Raw genomic sequence first — 18211 nt, forward strand, 5'->3', positions numbered from 1 at the left:
TTTGTTGTTGCATATTCCATTGAGACACCCTCAGAGAGTGGGGTCACGGCCAGGGATCAGCCATTATTGACAAGCAACTCTGGAGCAATTAGGGCTAATTGCCTTGCTCAAGGGAATGGCAGATGTTCACCTCGTTGGCTTGGGGATTCAAACAGCAACCTTTCGGTTACTGGCCAAAACAAGATTTGCTGTTTTATTTTCATGTCTTATTGCCCTGCCGTCACTCCCTTCAGTTAACCCATTCAGTACTTCTACTTCTCTCTGTACTGTTTATAATACAGTGAGCTCCAAACGTTTATGGACAGTGACACTTTTTTGTTTTAGCCGTCTTTGTATCATAGATAATTGCGTAATTATCGTATTTCGTCGTCCTAACGCAGTCTACACCGCCCTGCAGCTAGCTAGCTAGCTAACGTCTACCGATTAGCAGCACAACTTACACTCAACTTAACGACTTGATTAGTGTAGTGTTAGCTAGCCAGCTATTCGTCGTCCTTAACGTAACAGAACTTCCGCACTCAACAATCCGGTCGCATTTCGCTTCGCTCCACAGGTAGTATCACATTTTTCATTTCATTACAGTACAACGGCTTGATTTGTTTGATCGTAGCTAGCTACATAGCTAGCTACATAGCCGTCTTTGTATCAAAGATAATTGTGTAGTCTTGAGCGATTTCCTAGGTTAGCTAGCCAGCTATTGTCGTTCTTTTAACGCAACGTAACGTAAATCAACACTGCTAGCTAGCCAGCTAGCCCCGAATAGCAGCACAGTAGCACAGTAGAAACCATTACACTCTACGGAACGACTTGATTAGTGTAGTGTCAACAACGCAGACACTGCCAGCTAGCCTACATAGTCAACAACGCAGCCTCTGCCAGCTAGCCTACTTCAGCAGTACTGTATCATTTTAATCATTTTAGTCAATAAGATTCTTGCTACGTAAGCTTAACTTTCTGAACACTCGAGACGTGTAGTCCACTTGTCATTCCAATCTCCTTTGCATTAGCGTAGCCTCTGGTGTAGCCTGTCAACTATGTGTCTGTCTATCCCTGTTCTCTCCTCTCTGCACAGACCATACAAACGCTCCACACCGCGTGGCAGCGGCCACCCTAATCTGGTGGTCCCAGCGCACGACCCACGTGGAGTTCCAGGTCTCCGGTAGCCTCTGGAACTGCCGATCTGCGGCCAACAAGGCAGAGTTCATCTCAGCCTATGCCTCCCTCCAGTCCCTCGACTTCTTGGCACTGACGGAAACATGGATCAGCACAGACAACACTGCTACTCCTACTGCTCTCTCTTCGTCTGCCCACGTGTTCTCGCACACCCCGAGAGCTTCTGGTCAGCGGGGTGGTGGCACCGGGATCCTCATCTCTCCCAAATGGTCATTCTCTCTTTCTCTCCTTACCCATCTGTCTATCGCCTCCTTTGAATTCCATGCTGTCACAGTTACCAGCCCTTTCAAGCTTAACATCCTTATCATTTATCGCCCTCCAGGTTCCCTCGGAGAGTTCATCAATGAGCTTGATGCCTTGATAAGCTCCTTTCCTGAGGACGGCTCACCTCTCACAGTTCTGGGCGACTTTAACCTCCCCACGTCTACCTTTGACTCATTCCTCTCTGCCTCCTTCTTTCCACTCCTCTCCTCTTTTGACCTCACCCTCTCACCTTCCCCCCCCCTACTCACAAGGCAGGAAATACGCTCGACCTCATCTTTACTAGATGCTGTTCTTCCACTAACCTCATTGCAACTCCCCTCCAAGTCTCCGACCACTACCTTGTATCCTTCTCCCTCTCATCCAACACTTCCCACACTGCCCCTACTCGGATGGTATCGCGCCGTCCCAACCTTCGCTCTCTCTCCCCCGCTACTCTCTCCTCTTCCATCCTATCATCTCTTCCCTCTGCTCAAACCTTCTCCAACCTATCTCCTGATTCTGCCTCCTCAACCCTCCTCTCCTCCCTTTCTGCATCCTTTGACTCTCTATGTCCCCTATCCTCCAGGCCGGCTCGGTCCTCCCCTCCCGCTCCTTGGCTCAACGACTCATTGCGAGCTCACAGAACAGGGCTCCGGGCAGCCGAGCGGAAATGGAGGAAAACTCGCCTCCCTGCGGACCTGACATCCATTCACTCCCTCCTCTCTACATTTTCCTCTTCTCTCTCTGCTGCTAAAGCCACTTTCTACCACTCTAAATTCCAAGCATCTGCCTCTAACCCTAGGAAGCTCTTTGCAACCTTCTCCTCCCTCCTGAATCCTCCTCCCCTCCCCCCTCCTCCCTCTCTGCAGATGACTTCGTCAACCATTTTGAAAAGAAGGTCGACGACATCCGATCCTCGTTTGCTAAGTCAAACGACACCGCTGGTTCTGCTCACACTGCCCTACCCTGTGCTCTGACCTCTTTCTCCCCCCTCTCTCCAGATGAAATCTCGCGTCTTGTGACGGCCGGCCGCCCAACAACCTGCCCGCTTGACCCCATCCCCTCCTCTCTTCTCCAGACCATTTCCGGAGACCTTCTCCCTTACCTCACCTCGCTCATCAACTCATCCCTGACCGCTGGCTACGTCCCTTCTGTCTTCAAGAGAGCGAGAGTTGCACCCCTTCTGAAAAAACCTACACTCGATCCCTCCGATGTCAACAACTACAGACCAGTATCCCTTCTTTCTTTTCTCTCCAAAACTCTTGAACGTGCCGTCCTTGGCCAGCTCTCCCGCTATCTCTCTCAGAATGACCTTCTTGATCCAAATCAGTCAGGTTTCAAGACTAGTCATTCAACTGAGACTGCTCTTCTCTGTATCACGGAGGCGCTCCGCACTGCTAAAGCTAACTCTCTCTCCTCTGCTCTCATCCTTCTAGACCTATCGGCTGCCTTCGATACTGTGAACCATCAGATCCTCCTCTCCACCCTCTCCGAGTTGGGCATCTCCGGCGCGGCCCACGCTTGGATTGCGTCCTACCTGACAGGTCGCTCCTACCAGGTGGCATGGCGAGAATCCGTCTCCACACCACGTGCTCTCACCACTGGTGTCCCCCAGGGCTCTGTTCTAGGCCCTCTCCTATTCTCGCTATACACCAAGTCACTTGGCTCTGTCATAACCTCACATGGTCTCTCCTATCATTGCTATGCAGACGACACACAATTAATCTTCTCCTTTCCCCCTTCTGATGATCAGGTGGCGAATCGCATCTCTGCATGTCTGGCAGACATATCAGTGTGGATGACGGATCACCACCTCAAGCTGAACCTCGGCAAGACGGAGCTGCTCTTCCTCCCGGGGAAGGACTGCCCGTTCCATGATCTCGCCATCACGGTTGACAACTCCATTGTGTCCTCCTCCCAGAGCGCTAAGAACCTTGGCGTGATCCTGGACAACACCCTGTCGTTCTCAACTAACATCAAGGCGGTGGCCCGTTCCTGTAGGTTCATGCTCTACAACATCCGCAGAGTACGACCCTGCCTCACACAGGAAGCGGCGCAGGTCCTAATCCAGGCACTCGTCATCTCCCTTCTGGATTACTGCAACTCGCTGTTGGCTGGGCTCCCTGCCTGTGCCATTAAACCCCTACAACTCATCCAGAACGCCGCAGCCCGTCTGGTGTTCAACCTTCCCAAGTTCTCTCACGTCACCCCGCTCCTCCGCTCTCTCCACTGGCTTCCAGTTGAAGCTCGCATCCGCTACAAGACCATGGTGCTTGCCTACGGAGCTGTGAGGGGAACGGCACCTCAGTACCTCCAGGCTCTGATCAGGCCCTACACCCAAACAAGGGCACTGCGTTCATCCACCTCTGGCCTGCTCGCCTCCCTACCACTGAGGAAGTACAGTTCCCGCTCAGCCCAGTCAAAACTGTTCGCTGCTCTGGCCCCCCAATGGTGGAACAAACTCCCTCACGACGCCAGGATAGCGGAGTCAATCACCACCTTCCGGAGACACCTGAAACCCCACCTCTTTAAGGAATACCTAGGATAGGATAAAGTAATCCCTCTCACCCCCCCTTAAAAGATTTAGATGCACTACTGTTCCACTGGATGTCATAAGGTGAATGCACCAATTTGTAAGTCGCTCTGGATAAGAGCGTCTGCTAAATGACTTAAATGTAAATGTAAATGTAAATGTTTTGGCTCAGTACTCCAGCAATGAGGGAAATTATACATTGACTATGGGGTTGAAGTGCAGACTGTCAGCTTTAATTGTAGGGTATTTTCATCCATATTGGGTGAACCGTTTAGAAATTACGGCACTTTTTGTACATAGTCTCCCCATTTGAGGGGATCAAAAGTATTGGTACAAATGGTATTAAAGTAGTCAAAAGTTCAGTATTTGGTCCAATATTCCTAGCATACAATCATTACATCAAACTTGAGGTTTGTGTTGGTTGTGTTTCAGATTATTTTCTTCCCAATAGAAATTAACGTTAATAATGTACTGTCATTATGGAGTCACTTTTAAGAATAGAATATGTTTTTAAACACTTCTACATTAATGTGAATCCGACTATGATTACAGATGAACCTGAATGAATCGTGAATACTGATGAGTGAGACACCATACTCCCAAGACATGATAACCTCTCATTCATTCATTATAATAACAGGGGAGGTTAGCATTTTGTTGAGGGGGGGGGTATGATATTTGTGCATCTGTAACTTTCTCACTCATCATTATTCACAATTCATTCAAGATGATCCATAATCATGGTATCAGCCACGCTAATGTAGTGTTAAGAAACATATTATATTCTTATTTACAATAAAACTGACTCCAAAATGACACAATACATTATTTACCATTCATTTCTATTGGGCACAAAATAATCTGAAACCAAAACAAACTGCAAATGCATTCAACAAGTTTGTAGAGTCACAAGCTGGATGTAATCATTGCGTACTAGGAAAATGGGACCAAATACTGAACTTTTGACTACTTTAATAGACATAAATTAATTTATCCCAATACTTAAAATGTGGGGACTATGTACAAAAAGTGCTGTCATTTTTCTAAACGGTTCACCTGATATGGATGAAAATACACTCAAATGAAAGCTGACAATCTGAACTTCATGTATCATTTCAAATCCAAAGTGCTGGAGTACAGAGCCAAAACAAACAAAAAAATGTGTCACTGTCCCAATACTTTTGGAGCTCATTGTATCTTCACCCGTGAATAAGCCAATATCTAGCCTACATAATGAAGAGAAACACAGCAAAAACAGACCCAAGGAGAAACAAAACCTCTACAACATCTAGGCTACACAACTTCAGTTGTTTTCTTTGACTGAACAATTGAATACCAAAGCAGAACCACGTATCGCGCTTCCCTTCCACTCTAGATGAATATGGCCAGCTGTATATTGACATAATAAATTGTGGTGACATAATACAGGGACAGGACCAGGATGTGTCAGGGTTGCGTTCAGTAGGGCACAACTTTGTAGATAGAAATGTCCTGTATAGAGCCGACTTGAGTCCTTATTCTACATGTCAACGATGTATGTTTTTTCTATATAACACATTGCTTCTGTCCAAACGTTCCACAACATTGTGTCCTACTGAACGTGCCCCCCCAGGTGTGCCAGTAGGGTAGGCTACTCACAGTCCACGCAGTATGAGGGGGACCTGGAAGGACAGCACGGCCTGCTTCTGTCTGACCACAAACAGGATGGGACTGCTCTCTGCCCCCTCCGACAGTACATCCACAGTCACACGGACCCCCTCCGTCTGCCAGGGCAGGGAGAGAGAGGGGGAGAGGTTTAGAGAAACTCACGGAATCGAAGTAAAACGACAGTACATACACACACACACACATAAACCTGCACACTCAAGTTTTGTATTGATCACTTTTTGCAATCTTATTTTACCATAAAACCAAATTAGGCTACTCATAGCAAGACAGCTGTTCAATGTTCTTCAATCCTAGTACTGGGGACAGAATGCGCAGGTTTAATTCCAGCCCAGTACTAACATGATTAGTTGAAACAGGTGTGTTAGCAATAGGCAGCAACAAACGCCAGAACGTGGAGGTCTGTGAAAAGCAGGTTCGAAGAACAAAGTGGGATTTGTGACCTGAACTATGTACTCACCTTGTTTCGGGAGACGGTGTGGTTGAAGGCGTAGATGGTTTGGTTGTCACTCGTAACTGTATCGTTGTAGGTAACATCAAACTCTGCATCCGTTTGGACCACCGTTTTAGAGTCTGCCCGTGCGCACCGCAAGTGGGTCACACATAACAACAACAGGGCCACATAACCAAGCCGGAACAAGACTGAAACGGGGCCACATTTACAACAGCTCCTCAAAACCATTTCCTTGCAATTTGTCAACAATAGCTGTGCTAGTTGATCAAAACGACCTAAATGCACTTACTGACACGTTGGATGATAATAAAATAACAATGAATGGCAAACCTACCTAACGTTAGCTAACTAGACTAGAGCTCAGTTGTAATGTATCATTCACAACAGAACAGTTGATTGCGAACGACTAGCTAGTGAGATAATCTAGCCAGCTAGCTACATTTGCTTGCTAATGATTAATGTATTACATTCACACCGCTCCTCCTGTTTCACCATCACCAGCTGGCAAGCTAACCACTCCTCGGTACTGCGACGTAAACTAACGTTAGCTAGACGATAACAACACAGCTACTACTCGCTAGCTAGATCCCGAATGATTTAATGTCCGCGGTTTTTTACAGCTAATGTCATCCGCATTTTATCATTTAGGTTGACATATGCCTGTATAGTGTTGATCATATCGAGTATCGTAAAGTGAACGTTGTTTGCATCTGTTGAATCGACTGACCACGTTTGAGGGGTTAAATCTGTGTCACCCACTCCCTCCCTCCGCACGCAGAAAAAAAAAAAAAAACGGCGTAATGAGGTCATTCTTTACGTCCCAAGCAAAGAAATATAATGCATATTAATTAATGTATTATTTAACTAACAAATTCTTATTTACAATTACGGCCTACCAAAAGGTCTTCTGCGGGGACGGTGTCTGGGATTTAAAAAATAAATACAATATACATATAGGACAAAACACACATCACAACACTACATAAAGACAGACCTAAGACAACAACATAACAAGGCAGCAACACATGACAACACAACATGGTAGCAGCACAAAAACATGGTACAAACATTATTGGCCAAAGTCAACAGCACAAAGGTCAAGAAGGTAGAGACAACAATGCATCATACAAAGCAGCCACAACTGTCAGTGAGAGTGTCCATGATTGAGTCTCTGAATGAGGAGATTGAGATAAAACTGTCCAGTTTGAGTGTTTGTTGCAGCTCGTTCTTGTTGCTAGCTGCAGCGAACTGAAAAGATGGATGTGTGCGCTTTGGGGACCTTTAACAGAATGTGACTGGCAGAATGGGTGTTGTATTTTTTAAATATAATATTAGTTTAAATTTCACCTTTATTTAACCAGGTAGACCAGTTGAGAACAAGTTCTCAATTACAACTGTGACCTGGCCAAGATAAAGCAAAGCAGTTCGACACATTCAACAACACAGAGTTACAGATGGAATAAACAAACATACAGTCAATAATACAGTAAAAAAATAGTATATATACAGTGTGTGCAAATGAGGTAAGATAAGGGAGGTAAGGCAATAAAATAGGCCATAGTGGCGAGGTAATTACGATATAGCAATTAAACACTGGAGTGATAGATGTGCAGAAGATGAATGTGCAAGTAGAGATACTGGGGTGCAAAGGAGCTAAATAAATAAATACAGTATGGGGATGAGGTAGTTGAATGGGCTATTTAAAGATGGGCTATTTACAGGTGGTCTATGTACAGGTGCAATGATCTGAGAGCTGCTCTGACAGCTGGTTCCTGAAATTAGTGAGGGAGATAAGTCTCCAGCGATTTAAAAATATATATTTTTTACATGTTTTTTTTGCAGTTTGTTCCAGCATAGGGGCGGCATGGTAGCCTAGTGGTTAGAGCATTGGACTAGTAACCGGAAGGTTGCAAGTTCAAATCCCCGAGCTGACTAGCTACAAATCTGTCGTTCTGCCCCTGAACAGGCAGTTAACCCACTGTTTCTAGGCCTTCATTGAAAATAAGAATTTGTTCTTAACTGACTTGCCTAGTTAAATAAAATAAAATAAAATAAAAAAAATAGAACTGGAAGGAAAGGCGGCCAAAGGAGGAATTGTCTATGGGGGTGACTGGAATTGGCTTTGGGGGTGACCAGTGAAATATACCTGCTGGAGCGCGTGCTGCGGGTGGGTGCTGCTATGGTGACCAGTGAACTGAGATAAGGTGGGGCTTTACCTAGCAAATATATTTGTAGATGACTTGGAGCCACTGGGTTTGGCGACAAGTATGAAGCGAGGGCCAGCCAACGAGAGCATACAGGTCGCAGTGGTGGGTAGTATATGGGGCTTTGGTGACAAAACGGATGGCACTGTGATAGACTGCATCCAATTTGTTGAGTAGAGTGTTGGGAGGCTATTTTGTAAATGACATCGCTGAAGTCGAGGATCGGAAGGATAGTCAGTTTTACGAGGGTATGTTTGGCAGCATGAGTGAAGGATGCTTTGTTGCGAAATAGGAAGCCAATTCTAGATTTAATTTTGTATTGGAGATGCTTAATGTGGGTCTGGAAGGAGAGTTTACAGTCTAACCAGACACCTAGGTATTTGTAGTTGTCCACATATTCTAGGTCAGAACCGTCCAGAGTAGTGATGCTGGATGGGCGGGCAGGTGCAGGCAGCGATCGGTTATAGAGCATGCACTTAGTCTTACTTGCATTTAAGAGCAGTTGGAGGCCACAGAAGGAGAGTTGTATGGCATTGAAGCTTGTCTGGAGGGTTGTTAACACAGTGTCCAAAGAAGGGCCAGAAGTATACAGAATGGTGTCGTCTGCGTAGATGTGGATCAGAGAATCACCAGCAGCAAGAGCGACATCATTGATGTATACAGGGAAGAGAGTCAGCCTGAGAATTGAACCCTGTCACACCCCCATAGAGACTGCCAAAGGTCCGGACAACAGGCCCTCCGATTTGACACACTGAACTCTATCAGAGAAGTAGTTGGTGAACCAGGCGAGGCAGTAATTTGAGAAACCAAGGCTGTTGAGTCTGCCGATAAGCATGTGGTGATTGACAGAGTCGAAAGCCTTGGCCAGGTTGATGAATACGGCTGCACAGTATTGTCTCTTATCAGTTATGGTATCGTTTAGGACCTTGAGCGTGGCTGAGGTGCACCCATGACCAGCTCGGAAGCTAGGAGAAGGTATGGTGGGATTCGAAATGTCGGTGATCTGTTTGTTAACTTGGCTCTCGAAGACATTAGAAAGGCAGGGTAGGATAGATTTACAGTATATCATAAAAGTGAGTACACCCCTCACATTTTTGTAAATATTTGAGTATATCTTTTCATGTGACAACACTGAAGAAATTACACTTTGCTACAACGTAAAGTAGTGAGTGTACAGCTTGTATAACAGTGTAAATTTGCTGTCCCCTAAAAATAACTCAACACACAGCCATTAATGTCTAAACCGCTGGCAACAAAAGTGAGTACACCCCTAAGTGAAAATGTCCAAATTGGGCCCAAAGTGTCAATATTTTGTGCTGTACACTCACTACTTAGAAAGGCCTGCTCGCTGAAGTGTTTCAGGGAGCGTTTGACAGTGATGAGGGTTGGCCATTGACCGCAGACCCATTACGGATTTGGGTGAAGGAGAAATGTGGGAGGCTTGGGTGAGTTGCTGTGGGGGGTGCAGGGCAGTTGACCGGGGTAGGGGTAGCCAGGTAGAAAGCATGGCCAGCCGTAGAAAAATGCTTATTGAAATTCTCAATTATTGTGGATTTATCGGTGGTGACAGTGTATCCTAGTCTCAGTGCAGTGGGCAGCTGGGAGGAGGTGCTCTTATTCTCCATGGACTTTACAGTGTCCCAGAACTTTTTTGAGTTTGTGCTACAGGATGCATATTTCTGTTTGAAAAAGCTAGTTAGCTTTCCTAACTGCCTGTGTATATTGGTTCCTAACTTCCCTGAAAAGTTGCATATCACGGGGGTTATTTGATGCTAATGCAGAACGCCACAGGATGTTTTTGTACTGGTCAAGGGCAGACAGGTCTGGAGTGAACCAAGGGCTCTATCCGTTCCTGGTTCTACATTTTTTGAATGGGGCATGCTTATTTTAGATGGTGGGGAAGGCACTTTTAAAGAATAACCAAGCATCCTCTACTGACGGGATAAGGTCAATATCCTTCCAGGATACCTGGGTCAGGTTGATTAGAAAGGCCTGCTCGCTGAAGTGTTTCAGGGAGTGTTTGACAGTGATTAGGGTTGGTCATTTGACCGCAGACCCATTACGGATGCAGGCAATGAGGCAGTGATCGCTGAGATCTTGGTTGAAGACAGCAGTGGTGTATTTGGAGGGCAAGTTGGTTAGGATGATATCTATGAGGGTGCCCGTGTTTACAGATTTGGGGTTGTACCTGGTAGGTTCATTGATCATTTGTGTGCGATTGAGGGCATCAAGCTTAGATTGTTGGATGGCCGGGGTGTTAAGCATGTCCTAGTTTAGGTCACCTAGCAGCACGAGCTCTGAAGATAGATGGGGAGCAATCAATTCACATATGGTGTCCAGCTGCTGGGGGAAGAGGGTGGTCTATAGCAAGCGGCAACGGTGAGAGACTTGTTTCTGGAAAGGTGGATTTTTAGAAGTAGAAGCTCGAATTGTTTGGGCACAGATCTGAATAGTATGACAGAACTCTGCAGGCTATCTCTGCAGTAGATTGCCATTCCGCCCCCTTTGGCAATTCTATTTTGTCGGAAAATGTTATAGTTAGGGATGGAAATTTCAGGGTTTTTGGTGGTCTTCCTAAGCCAGGATTCAGACACGGCTAGGACATCCTGGTTGGCAGAGTGTGCTAAGGCAGTGAATAAAACAAACTTGGGGAGGAGGCTTTTAATGTTAACATGCATGAAACCAAGGCTTTTACAGTTACAGAAGTCAACAAATGAGAGTGCCTGGGGAATGGGAGTGGAGCTAGGCACTGCTGGGCCTGGATTAACCTCTACATCACCAGAGGAACAGAGGAGGAGTAGGATAAGGGTATGGCTTAAGGCTATAAGAACTGGTCGTCTAGTACTACTGTTCAGTACAGAGAGTAAAAGGAGCAAGTTTCTGGGCGCGATACAATAGATTCAAGGCATAATGTACAGACAAAAGTATGGTAGGATGTGAATACAGTGGAGGTAAACCTAGGCATAGAGTGACGATGAGAGAGATATTGTCTCGAGAAACATCATTTAAACCAAGTGATGTCACCGCATGTGTGGAAGGTGGAACTGAAGGGGGTTAGCTAAGGCATATTGAGCAGGGCTAGAGGCTCTACAGTGAAATAAGACAATAACTAACCAGAATAGCAATGGACAAGGCATATTGACATTAGGGAGAGGCATTCGTTGCCAAGTCATCATAGGGGTCCAGTGAGTAGTTAAGCTGGCTGGAGACACGGCGATTTAGACAGCTAGCGGACTGGGGCTAGCAAGCTAGCAGAAGGGCCTTAGAGGTACGTTGCGACAGAAGAAGTCTGTTGTAGACTCCTCGTGCAGATCCATTGGCAGACCAGCCGTGATGGATTAGTAGGGTTCCGTGTAGTAAAGGTACCCAGTCCAATTGGCAAAATAGGTGTAGTGGTCCAAGAAATTGTCCAATGGACCTATTCAGCTAACAGTCCAATATGCTCTAGACAGCTAGCGGGCCGCGGATAGCAGGCTAGCAGATGGTCATTCAGGAGACGTCGCGAAGGAGGGGCCTGTTGCAAAAAGAACCCTCGGGCAGATTGCGTCGGTAGTCCAGTCGTGATGAATTAGCTGGGCTTTGTGTAGTAAAAGGGGTCAGGCCAATTGGCAAAATATATATTGTAGCCCAAGGAGTGGATGATGGACCTATGTGGAGAATGAGGGCTGCAGTAGATATCTCAGATAGGGGGTCACTCTAAGAGGGTTTTATAAATAAGCATCAACCAGTGGGTCTTGCGATGGGTATACAGAGATGACCAGTTTACAGAGGAGTATAGAGTGCAGTGATGTGTCCTATAAGGAGCATTGGTGGCAAATCTGATGGCTGAATGGTAAAGAACATCTAGCCACTCGAGAGAACCCTAACCTGCCGATCTATAAATGATGTCTCCGTAATCTAGCATGGCTAGGATGGGTCATCTGAATCAGGGTTAGTTTGGCAGCTGGGGTGAAAGAGGAGCGATTACGATAGAGGAAACAAAGTCTATATTTAACTCTAGCCGGCAGTTTTGATATGTGCTGAGAGAAGGACAGTGCACTGTCTAGCCATACTCCCAAGTACTTGTATGCAGTGACTACCTCAAGCACAAAACCCTCAGAGGTAGTAATAATACCTGTGGGAAGAGGGGCATTCTTCTTACCAAACCGCATGACCTTTGTTTTGGAGGTGTTCAAAACAAGGTTAAGGGTAGAGAAAGCTTGTTTGACACTAAGAAAGCTTTGTTGTAGAGCATTTAACACAAAATCCGGGGAGGGGCCAGCTGAGTATAAGACTGTATCATCTGCATATAAATGGATGAGAGAGCTTCCTACTGCCTGAGCGTTGTTGTAAATTGAGAAGAGCGTGGAACCTAGAATTGATCCTTGGGGTACTCCCTTGGTGACAAGCAGTGGCCGAGACAGCAGATTTTCTGACTTTATACACTGGACTCAGAGACGTAGTTAGCAAACCAGGCCAAAGACCCCTCAGAGACACCAATACGCCTTAGTCGGCCCACAAGAATGGAATGGTCTGCTATATCAAAAGCTTTGGCCAGGTCAATAAAAATAGCAGCACAATATTGCTTAGAATCAAGGTCAATGGTGACATCATTGAAGACCTTTAAGGTTGCAGTCACACATCCATAACCTGAGCGGAAACCAGATTGCATACCTTAGAGAATACTATAGACATCAAAAAAGCCAGTCAGTTGATTATTGACAAGTTTTTCCAACACTTTTGATAAACAGGGCAAAATAGAAATAGGTCTATAACAGTTAGGATCAGCTTGATCTCTCCCTTTAAATAAAGGATTAACTGTGGCTGCCTTCCAAGCAATGGGAACCTCCCCAGAAAGGACAGACAGGTTACAAAGGTTGGAGATAGGCTTGGCGATGATAGGGGCAGCAAACTTAAAGAAGAAAGGGTCTCCAGTTTCAACTGACCTGAGCCCTAGGACCGTGCCCCAGGACTACCTGACATGATGACTCCTTGCTGTCCCCAGGCCACCTGACTGTGCTGCTGCTCCAGTTTCAACTGTTCTGCCTTATTATTATTCGACCATGCTGGTCATTTATGAACATTTGAACATCTTGGCCATGTTCTGTTATAATCTCCACCCGGCACAGCCAAAAGAGGACTGGCCACCCCACATAGCCTGGTTCCTCTCTAGGTTTCTTCCTAGGTTTTGGCCTTTCTAGGGAGTTTTTCCTAGCCACCGTGCTTCTACACCTGCATTGCTTGCTGTTTGGGGTTTTAGGCTGGGTTTCTGTACAGCACTTTGAGATATCAGCTGATGTACGAAGGGCTATATAAATAAATTTGATTTGAGTCTAAACCATCTGACCCAGATGGTTTTTTGGGGCCAAGTTTCAGGAGCTCCTTTAGCACCTTGGACTCAGTGACTGCCCAAAGCGAGAAACCTTGTAGCGGGGCAGGAGAAAAAGAGGGAGAAGCATCAGGGATAGTTGCATTAGAAGGGGTGGGAGATGAGGAAATGTTGGACGGGCAAGGAGGCATGGCTGAGTCAAATAGGAATCCTGACTAAATGAAGTGGTGATTAAATAGCTCAGCCATGTGCTTCTTGTCAGTAAAAACCACATCATCAACATTAAGGGACATGGGCAGCTGTGAGGAGGAGGGTTTATTCTCCAGGTCTTTAATTGTTTTCCAGAACTTCTTGGGGTTAGACCCACAGAGAGAGAACTGCTCCTTAAAGTAACTAACTTTGGCCTTCAGTATAGCCTGAGTGCACTTATTTCTCATTTGCCTGAACGATAGCCAGTCAGCCTGAGTATGCTTGTGCCAAGCCTTTCGCCAAATGCAATTCTTGAGGTGGAGTAACTCTGCAAGATCACAGTTGAACCAGGGGCTGAACCTGTTTTTAATTCTCATTTTCTTTATGGGGGTGTGTTTGTTAACAATACCACTGAAAATATAAAAAAGAAGGTCCAAGTGTCTTCGACAGAGAGGATCAAGCTGATTTTATACCATTTTACAGAGGCCAGTTCATGAAGGAGGGCTTCCTCATTCAAATGTTTTTGCAAGCGTCTATGACAAATCAGGACAGGTCGTTTCACTGAGCAGCCATTACGAACACAGGCTGTAAAACAGTGATCACTAAGGTCATTACGGAAAACATCAGACTGATACCTATCAGGATTATTTGTGAGGATAACATTGAGGAGAATAGCTTTTGGAGTCATATACCTTGTGGGATTGGTGATAATCTGAGAAAGATTTAGGGAGTTCCATTGCTTTAGGACTTGGTCAGGTGGTTTAAGCATGTCCCAGTTTAGGTCACCTAGCAGGACAAATTCAGACTTAGTGTAAGGGGCCAGGAGAGAGCTTAGGGCAGGTAGGGTACAGGCCGGTGCTGATGGAGGACAGACTTGGTAGAGACAACCGAGCACTGAAGATGATCCTTGGTAAAGATTGCCACTCCCCCACCTTTTATCTGTCTTGCCGAAAAGGCTTATAACCAGAAAGGATAACATCAGTATTCAAAACACTCTTCCTTAACCACGTCTTAGTAATGACCAACACATCTGGATTGGAGTTATGAACCCACACTTTCAACTGATCCATTTTAGGTAATAAGCTTCTAGTGTGAACATGCAGAAAAACCAGGCTTTTACGAGAGCATAAATCAGTGAAGCAGATATCAGAGCACAAGTCAGAATTGGGGCTAGCAACAGTAGATGGGCCAGGGAGTACATCCACATTTCCAGATATCATCAACAGTAATACAATCAGGGCCCAGCATAGGACAGGGAGAGCTCTGCAGTGACGATTTATGACATCTGAATGTGCATCAGATGGCAACAAGATCATATTGTACAGCAATTTCATCAGGTAACATGAATACAAAGCCGGCGAGAGGTGGTTAGAATAGGATGGGAGGCCAAAAGTCTGTCTAACCAATAGAGAGTCAGAGTCCTGAGTGTGGGAACAAACAGTATGTCCCACAGTGGGTTAAAGAACGTTTGTAGTCAACAAAGTATACAGGAGTCATGAGGCAAATAGCAAAATAGCAAGATGCACAATAAAATAATAAAATATATAACGACTTGGGGCTAGCCATTGTAAGTTCAGAGTCACTCGCCCCAACAGTGCGTGTGTGCTGGAGGTGAGCGAAAGCTCAGGAGAGAGGGGTGAGTGTGGTGGAGGTACCTGTACCAGACAGGGGGAGACAACCAGGGCAGACGGTGAACAGATCGCCAGGTGGAATCCAAGCAGAAGTGCAGCAGGCAACGGGAATAGGTGTGTGTCACACCCACTTGGGAGAAGCTTTTATTTCTGGAGGAAGAGATATCTTGTAGAAAATGCCAGTGAATGGTCTTTGAACAGCAGGGGTCTTCAGAGGACGCTTCAAAGACTCCTGGCACTTGTTGGGCCAACAGCCCTTTTACTTCACACCTCAGTGCTAATTGAATTTGTATCTGGTCTGTCCTTTCAAGCCTGGGAGCTCAGTTCCAGGTTGGAATGGTGTCCTTAGGTCTCTGCTATTTGTTTGCTAGAGCACCCTCTGTATAGCTTGGAAAAAGAAAACCTTGGAAGCAGTAATCTCTCTAGTTAATTTTGGTCAAAATTAGGTTGTAGATTTGGAGTTTTGATCTGGAGCATATAACCTAATGTACTCCAGTAAATTCTGACATAAGGAATAGATACAACATTCCTTTGAAATAAAAGCACGTATTAGATATATTATTGTTCTGAGGGAGTAATATAATATATAATATATATAATATATATATATATAATATAATATGACATTTGTAATGTCTTTACTGTTTTGAAACTTCTGTATGTGTAATGTTTACTGTTAATTTTTGTTGTTTTTCACTTTATATATTCACTTTGTATGTTGTCTACCTCACTTGCTTTGGCAATGTTAACACATGTTTCCCATGCCAATAAAGCCTTTGAATTGAATTGAATTGAGTAAGGGGAAACACATTTTTCCGACTGGAGAGTCAACTGGACAAAGCGAAAGTATCTCAAGAAAGTGAGGTTTGACTGGGTACACATGCGCGTTGCAGATGGAATACATCAAAGACTATAGCGAGCTCTAGGGGCGCGTTCGTAAATTCACTCTGGCTATCTACTCCGATTTCAGAGCGCTCTCGTCTAAGTGAATAACTGATGAATTTACAAACTCTCAACACCCGTTGAATTTGGCCGCTGTCTGTAAACATCAGCAAAAAAAGCTTAATTAAAGTGTTGCCAGCAGCAGTTAGTCACCACTCTAGATAACAATGAAAACAGCCAAACCAGCTCTGCTAGGGCAAGTAAAATGGTGTTCTCTCATTTGTTTGACAGTAGCTATAGCGCAAGCTAGCTAACATAAGCCAGCTACTTGAGCGTTCTCTGTCACTCCAGAGTGAATTTACGAACGCACCCATAGGTGTCACAAGAGATGAACAATTGTCATAATGAAAAACAACACTTCTGCATTCGAACGTTGACTTTGTCAATTCTGTCTGTTGTGAAAAGGTATGGTTATTACCACACAAATACCTGCTTGCTAACAAGGTCAAAGAGGTCTCTTTCAGAACTATACATAAGTATTTTCCTGTGAATCATTACCTGAATTTATTTTTACATTAACTGTACTTTTTGTGTTGAGCATCCAGAAACATTTTTTGCATTTATGTTGGCATTGTCTACATGTAAAGTGATTATGGCAAGATATTTGTAGATTTATAATTGATTAATATTCTTGATTAATTTGGTTTATTATGGGAGCATGTGCTGCTCAGTTTCCTTAACTATAATAACGATAAAGAAAAACAATTTTACCTCTGACATTTAATTTTGCTAAAGGGAAAATTTTATATTCATAAATATAAATTCACTAATAAAAAAAACTCTTCCTTGTTTTCTGTAAGGAGTTTGAGACCATTCTACATTATTCGAATGAGAAAGCTGTAAAAGCAGTCAATATGTGTCTTTAAAGGCCTTTGCATAATCTGTAGTTTGTTGTACCCCCTAGCATATATGTTGTTCTTGTTTGTTTGTTTGTATATTTCCTGTAGGTATACTGGTGTTTTGTGCAAAAAAAAATATTATAAAAACATAGAATTCAAAGCACCAGAAAGTTTATCATAACACTGTCAAAAATGTCTTGGCATCAAAAATGCACCCATTTCCAGAATATTATGATTGCCAAATACTGCACAATTGAAACACTCCCCCTCCCAAACATCTGTAAATATTGAACCATAAAGTGTTCGTTCCTGTGTACATAAGCTAAAATGTTTATTCTATTCTACTGAGGCATTTACTTTATGTTCAAATTCGTATTCTTAACTTAATTTTTTTTTCTTATTGTTGTTGCATTGTCGAGAAGGAATCTGCAAGTAAGCATTTCGTTGGACGGTGATACCACGTGTATCCTGTAGGCCGACATACGACTTATAAAACGTAAAACTATAGGGATAATTTATATAATACATGATCGATAGCAAATGGGAGAGAAAATACTGTAATGACCTGACTAGATCATAAATGAACAATTGTCCAGACAGAGGCCTGAGCTTGCGAATTGACGGTTTATTGAACCAACTTTACACAGGCTACTGTTTGGGCCGTAGCACACGCCAAATAGATAACCCACAATCCAACCGTGACCTTCTCTTGTGAAGCCCAGATGTAAGAGAGAGAGAACAAAGGCTGAACCTGGTCTTAACTTCCAATGCCCAACCCCCCCTCCACGCCACTCCGCCAACCACCAGGATGCCCGGCATCAGAACATTCCAGGCATTCCCGTGATTGGCAGATAGCAGGTTGATTGACATGTCGGACCCGCGAACACCGGGTACTGGTCAGTACAACACAACCACCTCCTAGCCTAGCACATAACACACAGCTGTCTGTGCGGGTCGCTACACAGCCCCCCCACCACAAAGTCCCTCGTCCCCGAGGGAACAAACAAAGTCTCTGAAGCGACCCGGAGGT

The 18211-nt window shown here is 44.7% G+C and overlaps 1 protein-coding gene across 4 annotated transcripts in view; it reads right to left on the reverse strand.

Moving 5' to 3' along the window:
• Nucleotides 1–6829, reverse strand: part of LOC115136971 (SID1 transmembrane family member 2-like) — a 28610-nt gene extending 21781 nt beyond the window's left edge. For 2 of the 4 annotated variants that reach the window (XM_065024581.1, XM_029672918.2), the window contains exons 1-2: nt 6075–6828; nt 5588–5712 (exon numbers count right to left, since the gene is read on the reverse strand). In XM_065024581.1, coding sequence (XP_064880653.1) covers nt 5588–5712; nt 6075–6296 — 347 coding nt within the window. In that variant the 5' untranslated portion in view covers nt 6297–6828. Of the gene's footprint in view, nt 1–5587; nt 5713–6074 lie in introns of all 4 variants that reach the window. The other 2 variants (XM_065024579.1, XM_065024580.1) reach the window with 2 other exon arrangements.
• Between the last annotated feature and the right edge of the window lie 11382 nt (nt 6830–18211).

Source organism: Oncorhynchus nerka, linkage group LG11 (assembly GCF_034236695.1).
Source record: "Oncorhynchus nerka isolate Pitt River linkage group LG11, Oner_Uvic_2.0, whole genome shotgun sequence".
Classification (NCBI taxonomy): Eukaryota; Metazoa; Chordata; class Actinopteri; order Salmoniformes; family Salmonidae; genus Oncorhynchus; species Oncorhynchus nerka.